Source organism: Anomaloglossus baeobatrachus, chromosome 7 (genome assembly GCF_048569485.1).
Source record: "Anomaloglossus baeobatrachus isolate aAnoBae1 chromosome 7, aAnoBae1.hap1, whole genome shotgun sequence".
Taxonomy (NCBI): domain Eukaryota; kingdom Metazoa; phylum Chordata; class Amphibia; order Anura; family Aromobatidae; genus Anomaloglossus; species Anomaloglossus baeobatrachus.
Window position 1 is genome coordinate 271646645 of NC_134359.1, and position 18409 is coordinate 271665053.

Here is an 18409-nt window from a genome sequence, read left to right on the forward strand (position 1 = left end):
ACTCCACAGGGGTCCTGGGGTAAGCTGTCCGTGCACGTACGAGGCAGAACCGGACAGGTGACACAGCAAGTGCGTTGTCTCTGTGCGTAGGGGGCACAATAGGACAGGAGGCGCAGCAGGAGCGTTGTCCGTGTGCGTAGGGGGCACAATCGGACAGAAGGCGCAGCAGCTGCAGCCCAGTTAACTCCACTGGGCTGCACAAGCAGGACTGGACGGCAGGAGGTGGAAGCCGGCACCTGACCTTAACGTGCTGAGCCACAGGTGTCTTGGCGTGGCAAGCACCGGGCGCCTAACCCTACCTACCACTCCCAAACACAGGCTTATGCCGCAATAAGGCTCTAACATGGAGGTGTGCTCTGTCTGAGCAAATGTGAAGACTGCGCGCCTCCATGTTGTCTCCAGCCCTTTTTATAACCTGGGTCGGCCCCAAACCCAGGGTGGACCACAATGGCAACTCCAGGGTCCAACAGCAGAGTGCCATGTCATCAGCGACGTCACCAGTGGCCTATCCGGAACCGCACGTCATTGATGACCTCATGGTAGCCACACCCCAAACACGTCACCAGTCATCGTCTGACGACCAAGGTGTCGTGTCATAGGGGCGGGCCTCTACGAGCCAGTCCGGAGTGGCCACATCATCAGGACACCTGATGTGTGTCGGCCTATCAGAGCCTGCCACCTCCCGGACATCCCCAGTGAGTAGCCTCTGATGTACTAAGTGCCTGAGCATGCTCAGTAGCCTCAGCTGACATCAGCCCCAAAAAATATTACTGAAAAAAACGGTGTGGAGTATCCTCTATTTTTGATTATCAAGCCAGGTGAAGCAGACAGCTGGGGACTGGTATTATCAGGGTGGGAAGGTTCATGGTTATTTGGCACTTTCCAGCCTAAAAATATCAATCAGCACCTGCCCCAGAATTGGTGTATCACATTAGATGCACCAATTCTGGCACTTCGCCCCCAGCTCTTCATGATTGCCCTGGTAGTGTGATAAATGGGGTAATGTCTTTTGGGGTTGCCAGATGCTCCACCCCCTGGAAAAGGGTGCACGCATGCTGGAGTATTGAAACCAACTTGTACACAATCTTAAGAGTGGTTTTCTCCAAGACAGTAATGAGACACACAGTGTGCATCGCTCTTCTAGACTTTAAACTCCCGGGGAACATGGAGTTGTCATTGCAGAGGCAACAGCAGCTTAAGTGGCAAAAGACTTCTCTTTGAGTTGTGACACGTTTTTAAAACATCCCGTGCACCAGTAGAACAGAGTACAAGACTCCGTAGTTGTGTGTTCTCTGTAGTTTTAGGGGTCTCAGAGAAGCCAGGCTACACCTGTAACTCATCCACCTGTTACTGATCAATGATTAAATGAGTTGTCAGACAAAGTAAAAAAAAATGTTTAAGCTAATCTGTGCTGTATTGTCATATAAAACACCCCTACTTTTTTTTTTGTTTCTAACTTTTGTTCCTCTTGAATTATTATTCTCTGCACACACTTTGTTTACCTGCAGCTCAACCAAACATGACATTTTCCTGTGCCAAAGTCACAGTCAGAGCTGTCACTGCCCAGCCTCACTGTCCAGAGCCGCCCTCTGCACATTCATTGGCTGTCAGTATTCTGTCCCAGCACTGACCCCTCATCACTCCAACATTGGAAATAACAGCGCCACATAGGACTCTTCACACCCACCACATAGGGCTCTGCACACCCACCACATACGGTAGGACTCTGCACGCCACTCCACATGTCACTCTGCAGCCCCCCCATGTCGCTATGCGCCCCTCACACTATCTACTTACCTGCCCCAATGTAGCTCAATAGTGCAATAAACAAAACTTAACAAAATAAGCCAGATAACCCCTTTAACCCCTTTAGGACGAAGCCAGTTTTGTACTTAAGGAGGGCAGTACTAATTGTGTAAGTTTGTAGGGGTTTATCCAGACCCTTGCACTTTATCCCTGCATTGATTTAAACTCTTGTTTTTTGGTATGTAATCCCTAGGGTTTTTTTTTTTCATTTTTTTTTTTATTCCTCCTACATAGTATAATTTTATATATAAATAATAATTATTTAATGGAATGACTACATGGTTGTGACTACAATTGTTATGACTTTGGCAGCAGGGTGGTACTTACCCATATGTAATTACACAGGTCTGTAGTGTTTTTTTTTCCTGCCAGAAGTCTATTGCATCTGTCATCTTTTCCTCTTTATTATATTCAATATTTGTATCTGATATGGTTTTTGTACCCAAATCAATGTCATTGTTTTGCAGGATACCCCACTTGTTTCTCCGGTTTTTCTTTTCATTTTTTTATTAGTGGTTTTGCAGACACCCCATGGGTAACCAAACAGGTCTCCCTGAGGTCTCTCTATTTACTCGATCTTTTTACTAGTATTTACTTGGATAATATCTGAAGGATTTAGCTTTTTCTAAGCTTCTATTGCTATGGACCTCTCACGCTCCGGTCAGGAAGAGCCTCCGCCAGTCGGAGCATTGTGTGCGATCCCCGCCCCAGTTATACGGCCGTGTGACTGCTGCCTAACTACTGCTCCCATCATCCCGTGCCTGCTCTGCACTACTACTCAGCAATCTTCATACTCTGGCTGGTGATAGATGAAGCCGTTTATATCTCTCCACACACCGGACATTGGCGCCTGAGTGTGAGGCCGCTTCTCTGGGAAAATATAAGATCATGTTATAGCACGGACCTCCTGCTTGTAGCTGTGGAACTGATCTGTACATAGACTGCAGGAATAAGCGACTGGGGAGATAATGACGGAGATCTGGAAAGCTGCTTACATAACACATTAAAACACGCCCAGGACACGCGTCATCTCCTCAATTCTCCTTCTGGTCCGACCATCCTCTACATAATGGAGGAGCCGGCGGCAGTTCATCACTTGTTCTGTTCTCACATCTCTGAAAATGTCTGGTCGTGGTAAAGGAGGAAAAGGTCTCGGGAAAGGAGGGGCCAAGCGGCACAGGAAGGTGCTCCGTGATAACATCCAGGGCATCACCAAGCCCGCCATCCGCCGTCTCGCCCGCAGAGGAGGCGTCAAGCGCATCTCCGGCCTCATCTACGAAGAGACTCGCGGAGTCCTGAAAGTTTTTCTGGAGAATGTGATCCGTGACGCCGTCACCTACACCGAGCACGCCAAGAGGAAGACCGTCACCGCCATGGACGTGGTGTACGCGTTGAAGCGCCAGGGCCGCACTCTCTACGGCTTCGGGGGTTAATTCTGCTCTATTCTGTTCTCACAACACAAAGGCTCTTTTCAGAGCCACCCACATCTACCTGAAAGGCTACAATGTCCTGCTGCTGTGGGGTGAGCGGAGGGCGGATCTCCTGTGCCCTGGTGAATGCTGTTCGCTCTCACTGATCTATCATGTGGCTGATCATGTAACACCCGGGGTACATGATGGGGGTGGTATAGCCGAACATGGCGATATCTGAGCACAGTCCATATCCTGCTGTGCTGCGGTCACTACAGAGTAAGAAGCAAAGTTCTGCTGTGAGATGAATGTGTTGATGCTGCTTAATGATCTTTTTAGGATCAGACCCGTGTGGGTGATCGGGTGCAGCGAATATTCACCGGGAATAACGCTGTATGAGGCAGCTGGATAGATGGACGCACTGTACCGGGTTTATAGACTCCTGTGTAATCACCGCGTCTTGGGCACTTTAATCTCGGATCGATGGCGTCCACCGAAGATTAATGATAACCCTTCAGAATAATAATGGCGGCTCATCCTCCATCCAGCGCGATCACCGTGTGCGGGGGCAGCAGGTCTGGAGGACAGGACTGCGCTGTATCCGGAGTGTTGTAGAGCTGCCCCAGACCTGAATCCTCACAATATAATCTCCCCTATATGCAGAGGCGCAGGCTATAATCAGATGGACGGAGAGCAGCGATTGGGGGGATGTTCACAATAACGGCAGGAGGGTCACAGCAGCGGGAGACGGAAAAGTAACTGTAACCGAAGATGAATACGGTCACGGTGACACCAAAGGGTTACACGGATGAGCGCTCTTAATGACATGACGTGTATATAGGCGGAGCTACAACGAATTTGAAATTCCCGCTCAGTGGTGACGGTTTCTTCTGTTCCTTTTCTGTAACACGTGCTCCTGCCTTCTTTACAGTTTGTGCTGCTGCTGTGGGGTGAGCTGACTGCCGATCTCCGGGGAATGCTGTAACTGTCACTGATCTGTCATGTGTCTGATAATACAGATAACACCGGGGTGTATAGTCCAGTACAAGTGTCTCCTTCCCGTATTTAACTCATTACTGGCCAAGTATCGGCCGATCCCGCTCTACAATAGTACCCGTTGCCCTGACATATGGCGACTGAGGAGAACGGGTATTATTGTACCCCCAAATCCCTGCAGCGCCCACATCCTGCTAGAACCATACGAGGTGATCGGGCAGAGCTACCTGTATCCATAGTTCCGGCTGCGCATGACTGTGACCCTATTTAGCGGGGAAGTTTGTGACTTCTGTAAGATTGCTTCTAGGTAGCCGCACTAAGTTATATGAAAACCCGGCGTCTCCACTCCACGGCAAAGACAATAAATTTCCGCCCTCAGCACAAGACCCTCCCTCCCCTGTATATACTGAGCGCTGCTGTATACACTATAGAATTGTGCCAACTGAAAAGCAACCGCTGCTCCATCGCCACATGTCAGCTCTGGAGCAGATCAGCCCATTCATTTCACGCCCTGAATATCTGCTCTGTAGGAAACGCAGCACAGGAGTGCGGGAAGTACATATATCTATACACCGCCTGGTGCTCCTGTTCTATCAGACAATCCGATAAGTGCGGACATCGGCCGATATCAGCGGCACCAGCTCTGATGAGGAGGATGTGGTGGCTCTTAGAAGAGCCTTTGTGTTGTGGATGATGCGGATCAGCGGCGTTACTTGCTCTTCTTGCTGCTCTCGGTCTTCTTGGGCAGCAGCACGGCCTGGATGTTGGGCAGGACGCCTCCCTGGGCAATGGTCACCCCACCCAGCAGCCTGTTCAGCTCCTCGTCATTGCGCACAGCCAGCTGCAGGTGCCGGGGGATGATGCGGGTCTTCTTGTTGTCCCGGGCAGCATTGCCGGCCAATTCCAGGATCTCAGCGGTCAGATACTCGAGCACAGCGGCCAGGTAGACCGGAGCGCCGGCGCCCACTCTCTCGGCGTAATTGCCCTTGCGGAGAAGCCTGTGCACACGACCGACCGGGAACTGCAGCCCTGCCCGGGATGAGCGGGTCTTGGCCTTAGCGCGGGCCTTCCCTCCTTGTTTGCCGCGTCCAGACATCGCTGCGTTTTCAAAGATCAGCAGATAAAGAACTGTAATGTGACGCGTGTGCGGCTCCGGAGTGTTTTATAAGCGGCTGCTCCGCCCTCCTCTCCTGTCATTGACTGAATCTGAAGTCAGCCATGGAAATGAGACTTGTGGGTCCACCAATGAGCTGCAGGGGCGGTGATCATGACGTTTCCACAAGTCACATGCCTTCCCCCCCCCCCCCCAATGGAATAGCGATGTGGCATCAGTGCTCATTTGCATGGCCGGTCTATAAATATGGCCGCTCTGGGAGGAGCAGGATCACTTTTCTCTTCTCTTGTGACGAGTTCTGTCTGTTCTCATCATGCCTGATCCCGCCAAGTCCGCCCCAGCCGCCAAGAAGGGCTCCAAGAAATCCGTGACCAAGGCTCAGAAGAAGGACGGCAAGAAGCGGAGGAAGAGCCGGAAGGAGAGCTATGCCATCTACGTGTACAAGGTGCTGAAGCAGGTGCACCCCGACACTGGCATCTCCTCCAAGGCCATGGGCATCATGAACTGCTTCGTGGGTGACATCTTCGAGCGCATCTCAGGGGAAGCCTCCCGCCTGGCTCATTACAACAAGCGCCACACCATCACCTCCCGGGAGATCCAGACCGCCGTGCGCCTGCTGCTGCCGGGAGAGCTGGCCAAGCACGCCGTGTCCGAGGGCACCAAGGCCGTCACCAAGTACACCAGCGCCAAGTGATCACCACCGCTGCTCCCATCCCCCACACCACAAAGGCTCTTCTAAGAGCCACCACATTGTCTACAGCAGAGCCTGATACTGGAGAGACTGGGTATACAGCACAATAACGCGGTATATAGTGTTATAGTGGGAATATAAAGTACCTTTATACAGATGTATTGCGTAATATTGCGGTTCACAGTCCTAGATTAGGAATATCCTGCATTATACAGAGATATGGGGGTATACGGCAATGTCAGTATACAACCATTTTGAGATTTATGGAGGTTTGTAGCATATGAGATAACAGTACTATATGGGGGTACTAGAAAACTGGGAACATCGCGGGCAGTAACAGGTTAACACAGCGTCTATGGGCGGAGCCAGAGCCCTGCTGATTGGCTGTGCGTTAAATTTGAAATTCCCGCTTTATGGCTGAGAGTTTCCGCTCTTTGTTCTCGGTAACACGCGGTGATTCGGTTTATTTCGTCTTCTCGAATAAGAAATAACGTCTGGAACACCATTCTAAGTCTGAACTGGGTTAAAGAACCTAAAATAACATCACTATATAGAGAGAAGATATGCACACCAGTGACTATGCAAGGGGAATACATGAAATAGCAGAAACTGCTGTGTGAATATTGACATGAAAAATCCAATAGCTATATGTAAGAATACCTTCTCTCCATATAGTGATGTTTTTTTAGGTTTTTGCACCCAGTTCAGACATAGAATGGAGTTCCAAACGTTATTCCTTATTTGTTAGTAGTTTTTCGTTTGTGAACCCTCCCCACTCACACTTATTGCCAATCCACATGATACAAATATATAGCCTGGGTCTCAGCTTCCCATTCACGGTAAGTTTTTTTTTTTTTTTAACTGCATGAGAGGACACACACAAGCTAGGGACCCCAACATAGAGAAATACTTTGGCGTAGTGTTGGGGCTCTTCTGCATTGATCAATTCAGTAGCCAAATTTCTCTTTATTCATATGTTCATAGCAGTAATGCAGGTTCCATTTTTCACACTTTCACTCTTACATCTAGCTATTGGCTTTTTCATGTCAGTATTCACACAGCATTTTCTGCTATTTCATGTATTCCCCTTGCATAGTCACTGGTGTGCATACCTTCTCTCCATATATTTCCTCTTCTCAGGCCGGGAGTGATTGGTCTGTCCGCACTATATTGCTGTATACTGCGCTGTATGGGCTTTGCATATTCTACTAATACTGGACTGTTTGGAGTAACACTGAATATTACTATGAAAGCTTTATATGGGTGTGAAAAGTACAATATGGGAAGTAGACAACATGGAAGGTGCACAGCAGTATATGCATACCTCGCAACTTTTGAAATAAGGAAAGATAGACAAAGCATGCGTCGCGCGCAGCAGCATATTTTGACCACGCCCCTAGCCACACCCATTTGGCAGTAAGGGTCATTCAGCAGATGCCCCGGACTGTTCGTTAATAGTCATAGCAGACAGATTTTTCTTATTTCTTTGTGTCACTATATGACATGTTGCTTATTTGTGCCTATAAGGCCGTGTTCACACGCTGCAAAAAATTCTGTTTCTTTTTGTTTCTGCCGCTGTCTGCACTATACTACACTAACAATCTTCTCTGATTTTTCCATTTTTGCTGCATTTTTTCTGCCTTTTCTCTATTATTTAATGCGTTTTTGGTTCAGATGTGAATCTGCGTTTTTTAGGGTATGTGCGCACTAGGCGTTTTTTTCACGCGTTTTTATGTGCGTTTTTGTCTCAAAAAACGCACCCGCGGCTAAAAAAGCGACAAAAACACATGCGTTTTTGCCGCGATTTGGTGCGTTTTTTGCTGCGTTTTTGCTTTCTGCGTTTTTAATCAGTGCACAATGCCATTAAAGATTGTTGATGAAAAGAAAAAAAAAAGTCTGATGTCATTTCCTTCTTCAAAATGTTCATTGTATGCAGGAGAGCAGACAGCAGCTGCAGAACTAGTGTATGCAGGAGAGCAGACAGCAGCTGCAGAACTACAAGGCTCAGCATCCTCCATCCAGGACTGTATGCAGTTTTTTGCAAAAAAAAAAATGACATGGGCTTCGCCATATTTTTGTATGCTAGCCGGGTACAGCAGGCAGGTACGGGCTGCCCCCAACCTCCAGCTGCCTATTTGTACCCGGCTGGGAATCAAAAATATAGAGAAGCCCTTTTTTTTTAATTATTTTATGAATTTCATGAACTAATTAAAAAAAAAAAAATGACGTGGGCTTCGCTATATTTTTGCATGCTAGCCGGTTACAGCAGGCAGGTACGGGCTGCCCCCAACCCCCAGCTGCCTATTTGTACCCAGCTGGGAACCAAAAATATAGAGAAGCCCTTTTTTTTTTTATTTCATGAATTTCATGAACTAATTAAAAAAAAAACGACGTGAGCTTCGCCTAATTTTTGAGTCCAGCCGGGTACAACTAGGCAGCTGGGGATTGGAATCCACAGTGCAGGGTGCCCAAGCTTTCTGGGAACCCCCACTGCGAATTGCAGTCCGCAGCCACCCCAGAAAATGGCGCTTTCATAGAAGCGCCATCTTCTGGCGCTGTATCCAACTCTTCCAGCTGCCCTGATGCAGTGTGACTAGCTGGGTAATAATGGAGTTAGGGCTAGCTGTATATTATCAGCTGGCCCTAAGCCCGAAATTCATGGTGTCACGCCAATATTAGACATGGCCACCATGAATTTCTAGTAATGATAAAAAAAAAACACAACACACAGAAAAATATTTTTATTAGAAATAAAACACAACACAATTAGTGACTCCATCTTTATTGAAATAAAGAACCCCCCTCCGCAGTAATCCTGGGTTAGGGTCCCGCGCCGTCCAATCCGGATCCAATATCATCTGATCGGTATGCTGGAAGGCAAAGCGATCAGATGATGTGTCAGGTTAAACTACGTGAATCACATCACACATCATCTGATTGTATAAAAGCCGATTATACAATCAGCTGATGCATCAGTAGAAAGAAAAAAATAAATAAATAAATACATACTCACCTCACTTATGTGCTGTGCTGATTACCGGCAGCTCCTGGAGCGATCGATTGCACGGGAGTCTGATCCTGTCCGATCGCTGCAGCAGCTGCCGGTAATCAGCTGATGAAGTCCCCTGACGGCAGGATCAGCTGATAGCCGGCCGGGCGCGAAAAAGCCGGCGACACCGCGAGACTACGATCAGGTGACTGCATCAGGTGATCCACCGCCAGGTCCTGCAAGCAAGGTCCTGCCCCGGGGAGACTGCACACAGCCAGAGCAGCGGTACCGGGAGGAGATGGGAGCGGGCATGGCACCGGGACCCTGCAGACAGGTGAGTATATATGACATTTTTTTTTTTTCTACTGTTCACTTTGGTTTTCTCCGCTGCCTCCACCTCCCGCCAGACATGGCGCCGCACGGAGCTGACATGGCACCGGACGGGAGGTGGAGGCAGCGGTGACGGTACCGGGAGGATTCATGCTTCTGTGTTTACCAACAGAAGGAATCGTCTTCCTGTACACGTCACTGTACTACCCACTCCTTGCGTTTATAGCTGCGTTTTTAGTCATAGAAACGCGGCTATATGCGTTTTTCATTGCGTTGTTGAACATCTCATTGAACTCAATGGGTGAAAAACGCATAAATAATTGACATGCTGCATTTTTGTGGTCACCACAAAAACGCAGCTACAAAAAAACGCTGTGTGTGGACAGCACTTATGAAAACCCATAGACATTGCTGGGGAAGCAATGTCACTGCATTTTCAGCACAAAAACGCGGTAAAAAACGCCGCTAAAAACGTGGCAAAAACGCCTAGTGCGTACAAGGCCTAAGTGTTTTTATTGTAGAGAGGCTTTTTCCTGCGTTTTTTTAAGTTCCACATAGAAACCTCCAGAGAAAAAAAAGCATCAAAACTGCAGAGATCAGCGGCGTGTTCTCATGGAATCCACTTTACTTGGACAATTAAACACAGCAAAATGTGTGCAAAAAAACAGCAGAAAAAAATGCAGCATTTACGCTACATGTGAACACGGACTAAATGTCCAAGCAAAGTCGATGAGACGTAATGAAATCTCCGTCCTCGGTCTGAAGTCGCTGCTGAACTGTGCGGATTTGGTGTTTTTTTTTTGTTTAAAATCTTCAGGATTCACATCAACACAAAACATATCAAATAAGGGGACAATGAATAATAAATACCGCAAACACGCAATAATCAGAGAAGAATGTTATTGCGCTCGTGGTGCGGACACCTGCAGATAAAATGCAGCATTTACACTACGTGTGAACACTGCCTCAGCGATGCATTTTTATTACATATTTTATGGGATTTAATAAAGAAAAATAATTTGCGCTTTTTTTTTCCCGCCATTTACCAATCCCCATAAATAATCTGATCGCTGTCTTGTTCAAGTCGTTACGATTACAGGGACACCAAATATGCCCATGATATTTGCTGATTTGTGATGTTTATTATTTTATAAAAAGTGTAATAAAATGACATTCTATTTTTTTTTATTATTTTTAGTAATTTTAATAGAAGAAAAAACCCCTCTTTTCCTCTCCCTCTAGAATAAAGGACACAGAGACGCTGCTCTTTACAATGGAGCTCTGTGCCCTGTGCAATCAGAGGCTTCATTGTAGGTTTATTCATATAAAATCCTCCCTCTTACATCATCAATTACTAGTGGATCAACAGCTAGAGCAGCGGTGGGGAACCTCCGGCACACGGCGACTTTTTCTGTGGCCCCCGGGCTGATTCCCGGGGACTGCAGTGCTGGAGCGGCAGCCGCATCTTGCTGGTTGCTGGCCCTTTAAAACCCCACACAGCGTGTTCAATGCTGAACGCTGCATTTCCTATACCTGAAAGACTACGTCCCCACGCTGGCACTGCCTACGTGAGGACATACTTTGTAGGTGGGGTCGGCGTGAGGAGCGCTAAAATCAAACAGGAGAAGATTGACTGCCAATCATCCCCCAGGTTTGTTCCCGGCGGCGGCTCCCTGTACCCGGCGGCGGTGGCGTCTCCCTGTGCCCGGCAGCGGTGGCGTCTCCCTGTACCCGGCGACGGCGGCTCCCTGTACCCGGCGGCGGCTCCCTGTGCCTGGCAGCGGCGGTGGCGGCTCACTGTACGCGGCAGTGGTGGCTCCCTGTACCCGGCGGCGGCTCACTGTACGCGGCGGTGGTGGCTCCCTGTACCCGGCGGCGGCGGCTCCTTGTGACCGGCGGCAGCTGCTCCTCTCCGTGCCTGCAGCCACCTCCAGCACTCAGTGATCCAATCCTCCCCCAGTTCTCTAACTGCCTCCAAACTCCCCCAGGTCTGTCTGTGTCCCCAGCGCTCTGTGTCCCTCTTTTTCCCCAGTGATCTGTGCCCCCCCCCATCTCCCCAGTGATCTGTGCTGTCTCCCCAGTGATCTCCGTGCCCCCCTAGTCTCCCCAGTGATCTCCGTGCCCCCCTAGTCTCCCCAGTGAGCTCTGTGCCCCCCTGTCTCCCCAGTGAGCTCTGTGCCCCCCCGTCTCCCCAGTGAGCTCTGTGCCCCGAGCCTCTCCCAGGTCTGTCTGTGCCTTCAGCCTCTCCCATCCTTCTCTGTGCCATCTGTGCCCCCAGCGTCCCCCAGGTTTGCCTGTGCCTCCATCCTCTCCCATCATTCTCTGTGCCCCCAGGGCTGTCTGTGTCCCTCCGGCATCCCCCAGGGCTGTCTGGCCTTGGCTATGTATATAACCCCAGCAATGTTTGTGCCCCCAGCTATGTCTGTGCAACCCAGTGATGTGTATATACCCCCAGTACAGTCTGTGCTGCCCAGTGATGTTTGTATCCCCAGTGACGTCTATGCCCTGCTGCTTCCCTAGTGATGTATATTCCTCCCAGCCCTCCCCAGCAATGTTTATGCCCCCCAGCTATGTCTGTGCTCCCCATCAATGATGTACAGTTAGGTCCAGAAATATTTGGACAGTGACACAAGTTTTGTTATTTTAGCTGTTTACAAAAACATGTTCAGAAATACAATTATATATATAATATGGGCTGAAAGTGCACACTCCCAGCTGCAATATGAGAGTTTTCACATCCAAATCGGAGACAGGGTTTAGGAATCATAGCTCTGTAATGCATAGCCTCCTCTTTTTCAAGGGACCAAAAGTAATTGGACAAGGGACTCTAAGGGCTGCAATTAACTCTGAAGGCGTCTCCCTCGTTAACCTGTAATCAATGAAGTAGTTAAAAGGTCTGGGGTTGATTACAGGTGTGTGGTTTTGCATTTGGAAGCTGTTGTTGTGACCAGACAACATGCGGTCTAAGAAACTCTCAATTGAGGTGAAGCAGAACATCCTGAGGCTGAAAAAAAAGAAAAAATCCATCGAGATAGCAGACATGCTTGGAGTAGCAAAATCAACAGTCGGGTACATTCTGAGAAAAAAGGAATTGACTGGTGAGCTTGGGAACTCAAAAAGGCCTGGGCGTCCACGGATGACAATAGTGGTGGATGATCGCCGCATACTTTCTTTGGTGAAGAAGAACCCGTTCACAACATCAACTGAAGTCCAGAACACTCTCAGTGAAGTAGGTGTATCTGTCTCTAAGTCAACAGTAAAGAGAAGACTCCATGAAAGTAAATACAAAGGGTTCACATCTAGATGCAAACCATTCATCAATTCCAAAAATAGACAGGCCAGAGTTACATTTGCTGAAAAACACCTCATGAAGCCAGCTCAGTTCTGGAAAAGTATTCTATGGACAGATGAGACAAAGATCAACCTGTACCAGAATGATGGGAAGAAAAAAGTTTGGAGAAGAAAGGGAACGGCACATGATCCAAGGCACACCACATCCTCTGTAAAACATGGTGGAGGCAACGTGATGGCATGGGCATGCATGGCTTTCAATGGCACTGGGTCACTTGTGTTTATTGATGACATAACAGCAGACAAGAGTAGCCGGATGAATTCTGAAGTGTACCGGGATATACTTTCAGCCCAGATTCAGCCAAATGCCGCAAAGTTGATCGGACGGCGCTTCATAGTACAGATGGACAATGACCCCAAGCATACAGCCAAAGCTACCCAGGAGTTCATGAGTGCAAAAAAGTGGAACATTCTGCAATGGCCAAGTCAATTACCAGATCTTAACCCAATTGAGCATGCATTTCACTTGCTCAGATCCAGACTTAAGACGGAAAGACCCACAAACAAGCAAGACCTGAAGGCTGCGGCTGTAAAGGCCTGGCAAAGCATTAAGAAGGAGGAAACCCAGCGTTTGGTGATGTCCATGGGTTCCAGACTTAAGGCAGTGATTGCCTCCAAAGGATTCGCAACAAAATATTGAAAATAAAAATATTTTGTTTGGGTTTGGTTTATTTGTCCAATTACTTTTGACCTCCTAAAATGTGGAGTGTTTGTAAAGAAATGTGACAATTCCTACAATTTCTATCAGATATTTTTGTTCAAACCTTCAAATTAAACGTTACAATCTGCACTTGAATTCTGTTGTAGAGATTTCATTTCAAATCCAATGTGGTGGCATGCAGAGCCCAACTCGACAAAATTGTGTCACTGTCCAAATAGTTCTGGACCTAACTGTATGTACCCCCCCAGTGATGTCTATGCCCCCAGCCTCCCCAGTGATCTATATTCCTCCCAACCCTCCCCTGTGATGTACATACAGCAGTCCCAGACAACTCAAACCTGGAAAAGCAACAAGAACATCGCCTAATATTACAGCTGCACCGAAGAGTAGAAGCTCCAGCCACCACAGTGAGTTAATTGTTTTACCAAATATATTAGGGTAATTTTCAGGTTGATAATTTTGTGCGGCTCCCGAAGGTTGGTAGAAATTTCCAAATGGCCCCCAGCAGAAAAAAGGTTCCCCACCCCTGAGCTAGAGCAACTAGAAAGCCTAGGAGGCTGCTGGACACGTTTGAAAGTTGCTGGTTCGAATCCAAGGTGGTGAAAATAAAAAACGTATTTGTCTTTTTTTACTCATTTCTTTATAATAGTTTTATCGGAAGAAATGAATCTGACTCTTTCCTTCACCTACAAAGAGATGCAGTATTTATCTATCTATCCCTCTATCCAGCTATCCTCTATCTATGTATCCTTTATCTATCCTCTATCCTTCTATATAATCTATCCTTCATCCTCTATCTAGCCTCTATCTATCTATCCTCTATCTATCCTCTATCTATCCTTCTATCTAATTTATCCTCTATCCTTCGTCCTCTATCCTTCTATCTAATCTATCCTCTATTAATCCTCTATCTATCCTCTATCCTTCTATCTCATCTATCCTTCATCCTCTATCTAGCCTCTATCTATCCTCTATCTATCCTTCTATCTAATCTATCCTCTATCTTCTATCCTATATAATTTATCCTCTATCCTTCGCCCTCTGTCCTTCTATCTAATCTATCCTCTAACCTTCTATCCAATCTATCCTCTATCTATTCTATCCTTTATCCTTCATCCTCTATCTTCTATCTAATCTATCCTCTATCAATCTATCATATATTCTCTATGGCCCTGTGCGCACACTGCGTTTTTACCGGCAGTTTTATCCTCGGTTTTGCTGCGGAAATTTCTTAAGAAATGTTTGAAATCTTTCTGCATACATTTCCCAGCAAAACCTATGGGGAAAATAAATTAGATGTCCGCACACTGCGTTTTTTTCTCAAGAAAATTCTTTCTGCAGAATTTCTTGAGAAAATGTGCATGTCACTTCTTTTCCGCAGGAAACTGCGGTATTTCACTCCATTCACTGTAATGTAATCGCGAAATACCGCGGGTATACCGCAGGTACCGTAGCAAATGCTGTGCGGTATACCCTCGGTATAGCCGCGATTTTCCCGCGGTAATGTTCATCACTTCCCTGCGTTTTGCAGGAAGTGATGTCATTATGACAGGAGAGGAAGCGGAGCAGAGTAAGAGGAAGCGGAGCACAAACATCACACTCCCTGGACGCCGCACAGAAGCACTTCCGTGTGACCTCCAGGTGCCCGTGTAGTCTGTGTCCCGCTCCAGCCACGCGGCTGCCTGCACTGCAGCTTTTTAGTGTCTGCCCGCAGTGTCAGCAGCTTCTCACGCTGCAGTGCTGGCAGCCGCGGGGATGACGAGTGCTGCTGTCAGGAGGTTAGATGAGATCATTACCTGCTGTGATGATCTCCTGCTCTTCTGACGTCAGTGCTGTCACTGACTTCTATGGTATGGATCGGATCGCCGTGGGACGCCCTTATTGGATTACGCCGGACCTTGAATTGATTGTTCTTTTCAATAAATTGGTGAACGAGGGAATGTTTTGGGGAGTGTTTTTTCAAATAAAACTTTTATTGTTGTCTATTTTTTATTTCTTACTGACTGGGTTGGTGATATCAGGTATCTGATAGACACCATGACACCACTATCCCCAGGGCTTGATGCCAGGTGACATTACACATCTGGCATCAACCCCATATATTACCCCGTCTGCCACCGCACCAGGGCAATGGGATGAGTTGGGGCGAAGCGCCAGGATTGGCACATTCAATGGATGCGCCACTTCTGGGGCGGCTGTAGCCTGCTAATTTTAGGCTGGGGAGTGTCCAATAATGGTGGACCTCCCTAGTCTGATAATACTAGACCACAGCTATCCGCTTTACCTTGGCTGGGGATCTAATTTGGGGGGACCTCACGTTTTTTGTTTTAAAGTATTTATTTAATGTAAAATAATAGCGTGGGGTGCCCTCTGTTCTGGATTACCAGCCAAGGTGAAGCTGCCAGCTGTGGTTTGCAGGCTGCAGCTATCTGCTTTACCCTAGCTTGCTACAAAAGATGGCGGGACCTCACGTCATTTTTTTTTAAATTATTTATTTATTTTTTGGCTAAATACAAGGCTAAGCACCCTTTAGTGCCACATGAAAGTCACTAAAGGGTGCCAGCTTAGAATATGCAGGGAGGTGGGACATTATATAGGTCTTTCTCATCTATTATCTATCTCTCTATCTATCTATTATCTATCTATTCATCTATCCATTTCCGTCTATCCATTATCTGTAAGCATAAAAAAAACCGCAGGTACTAACCTGCGGAAAAAATGCATGCGTTTTTCCCGCGGTTTTGGTGCGTCTTTTTTACCGCAGGTGCGGTAATCTTCAACTCCCAGAAGTTTCCTGCTATGTGCGCACTAGAAAAGTGATTTTTCTCAAGAAAATTTTTTGAGAAACTTCTGGGAGTTGAAGATTACCGCATTTGCGGAAAAAAACCCGCACCAAAACCGCGGTTTTGGTGCGTTTTTGCTGCGTTTTGGTGCATTTTTGCCCCGTTTTTTCCGCAGGTTGGTCCCTGCGTTTTTTTTATGAATAAAGCATGTTGAAAAAGAGAAAAAAAAAGGTCATTTCCTTCTGATATAGATAGATAGATAGATAGAGAAATAGATAGGTAATGGATAGATAGAAGGATGGATAGATAGATAATGGATAGAAAGATAGCTAGAAGGATAGACGGATGGATAGACGGATGGATAGACGGATGGATAGACGGATGGATAGACGGATGGATAGACGGATGGATAGACGGATGGATAGACGGATGGATAGACGGATGGATAGACGGATGGATAGACGGATGGATAGATAGAGGGATAGATAGAGGGATAGATAGAGGGATAGATAGAGGGATAGATAGAGGGATAGATAGAGGACAGATCAATCAATAGATAGAGTCCCTGTGAGCACACACTGCATTTCTCACGAGCGGTAGTGTGTTCACATTACCGACCGTGGGAAATGACCTGTAATTACCTCTGCAATCTCATTGCAAGCCTGCATTCTGCACAGTGTCAGTCGCCGCTGGATGCAAGCGTCGTGGGACCTACGTGCAGGGCTGTATTTTGCCTTCATGCTGCCCTAGGCACTTGAAATGGTCGCGCCCCTTAGTGACAACGGAAAACTGAGTTTTCGCACACGACATCTGTTTAAGGCAGATCTACTCTGTAAAACACTTTAAAAAGTATCAATGAGAAACGAAGGGCACTACCCCCCCCCCCTCAATGGGGATCACCACAGGCACATCAAAACATAGCATGAGTATAAAATATTCCCACCACACCTTCCCCACTTATATACTGTGACTGTCACACTGCCCCTAATAAACTACACACTGCCCTCCCTTATAAATTATACCCACCACACCTTCCTCGAAATATGATCTGCACACTGTCCTCACATCATGCTGCCCCCTCCTCACAATGTCCCATGCATGCTGCCCCCTCCTCACAGTGTCCCATGCATGCTGCCCCCTCCTCATAATGTCCCATGCATGCTGCCCCCTCCTCACAATGTCCCATGCATGCTGCCCCCTCCTCACAATGTCCCATGCATGCTTCCCCCTCCTCACAATGTCCCATGCATGCTGCCCCCTCCTCACAATGTCCCATGCATGCTGCCCCCTCCTCACAGTGTCCCATGCATGCTTCCCCCCTCCTCACAGTGTCCCATGCATGCTGCCCCCTCCTCACAGTGTCCCATGCATGCTGCCCCCTCCTCACAATGTCCCATGCATGCTGTCCCCTCCTCACAGTGTCCCATGCATGCTGCCCCCTCCTCACAGTGTCCTATGCATGGTGCCCCCTCCTCACAATGTCCCATGCATGCTGCCCCCTACTCAGTGTCCTATGCATGCTGCCACCTCCTCACAGTGTCCCATGCATGCTGCCCCCTCCTCACAGTGTCCCATGCATGCTGCCCCCTCCTCACAGTGTCCCATGCATGCTGCCCCCTCCTCACAATGTCCCATGCATGCTGCCCCCTCCTCACAGTGTCCCATGCATGCTGCCCCCTCCTCACAGTGTCCCATGCATGCTGCCCCCTCCTCACAGTGTCCCATGCATGCTGCCCCCTCCTCACAGTGTCCCATGCATGCTGCCCCCTCCTCACAATGTCCCATGCATGCTGTCCCCTCCTCACAGTGTCCCATGCATGCTGCCCCCTCCTCACAGTGTCCTATGCATGGTGCCCCCTCCTCACAATGTCCCATGCATGCTGCCCCCTCCTCACAGTGTCCTATGCATGCTGCCCCCTCCTCACAGTGTCCCATGCATGCTGCCCCCTCCTTACAATGTCCCATGCATGTTGCCCCTCTCCATGAGCTCCTAATGCTGCCTTCCTCTTTTCCATAATGACACCTCCATTTTGCCCCACTCATGCTAAGACCACCACACTAGAGCTTATGCTGAGACACCGCCCCACACACACACACTACCCCACTCTTGATATTGACTCTCCTACATTGCGCCACTCCATACTGAGCCCACACATGCTGCCCCTTCTCCATATTGAGCTCCCAATGCTGCCACCCTCTAATTCTGAGTCCTTACACTCCCCCCACCCAATCGATTTTGTCATTGCACTATCCCTCAACCCTTGTCCTCTGTCTCTAGC

General features: G+C 48.0%; 3 protein-coding genes across 3 annotated transcripts; 2 read left to right on the plus strand and 1 right to left on the minus strand.

The window, feature by feature from the left end:
• The first annotated feature begins 2927 nt into the window (after positions 1-2927).
• LOC142246306 (histone H4) lies at positions 2928-3239 on the plus strand. Its single transcript, XM_075319340.1, has one exon. The coding sequence runs from the start codon at positions 2928-2930 to the stop codon at positions 3237-3239; it is 312 nt and encodes a 103-aa protein (XP_075175455.1).
• Positions 3240-4920: 1681 nt separating this feature from the next.
• LOC142246307 (histone H2A type 1-like) lies at positions 4921-5307 on the minus strand. Its single transcript, XM_075319342.1, has one exon. It carries the CDS (start codon positions 5305-5307, stop codon positions 4921-4923), a length of 387 nt encoding a protein of 128 aa, XP_075175457.1.
• Positions 5308-5638: 331 nt separating this feature from the next.
• On the plus strand, positions 5639-6040 carry LOC142246309 (histone H2B type 1-O-like). Its single transcript, XM_075319343.1, has one exon. It carries the CDS (start codon positions 5639-5641, stop codon positions 6017-6019), a length of 381 nt encoding a protein of 126 aa, XP_075175458.1. The 3' UTR covers positions 6020-6040.
• Positions 6041-18409: the final 12369 nt, after the last annotated feature.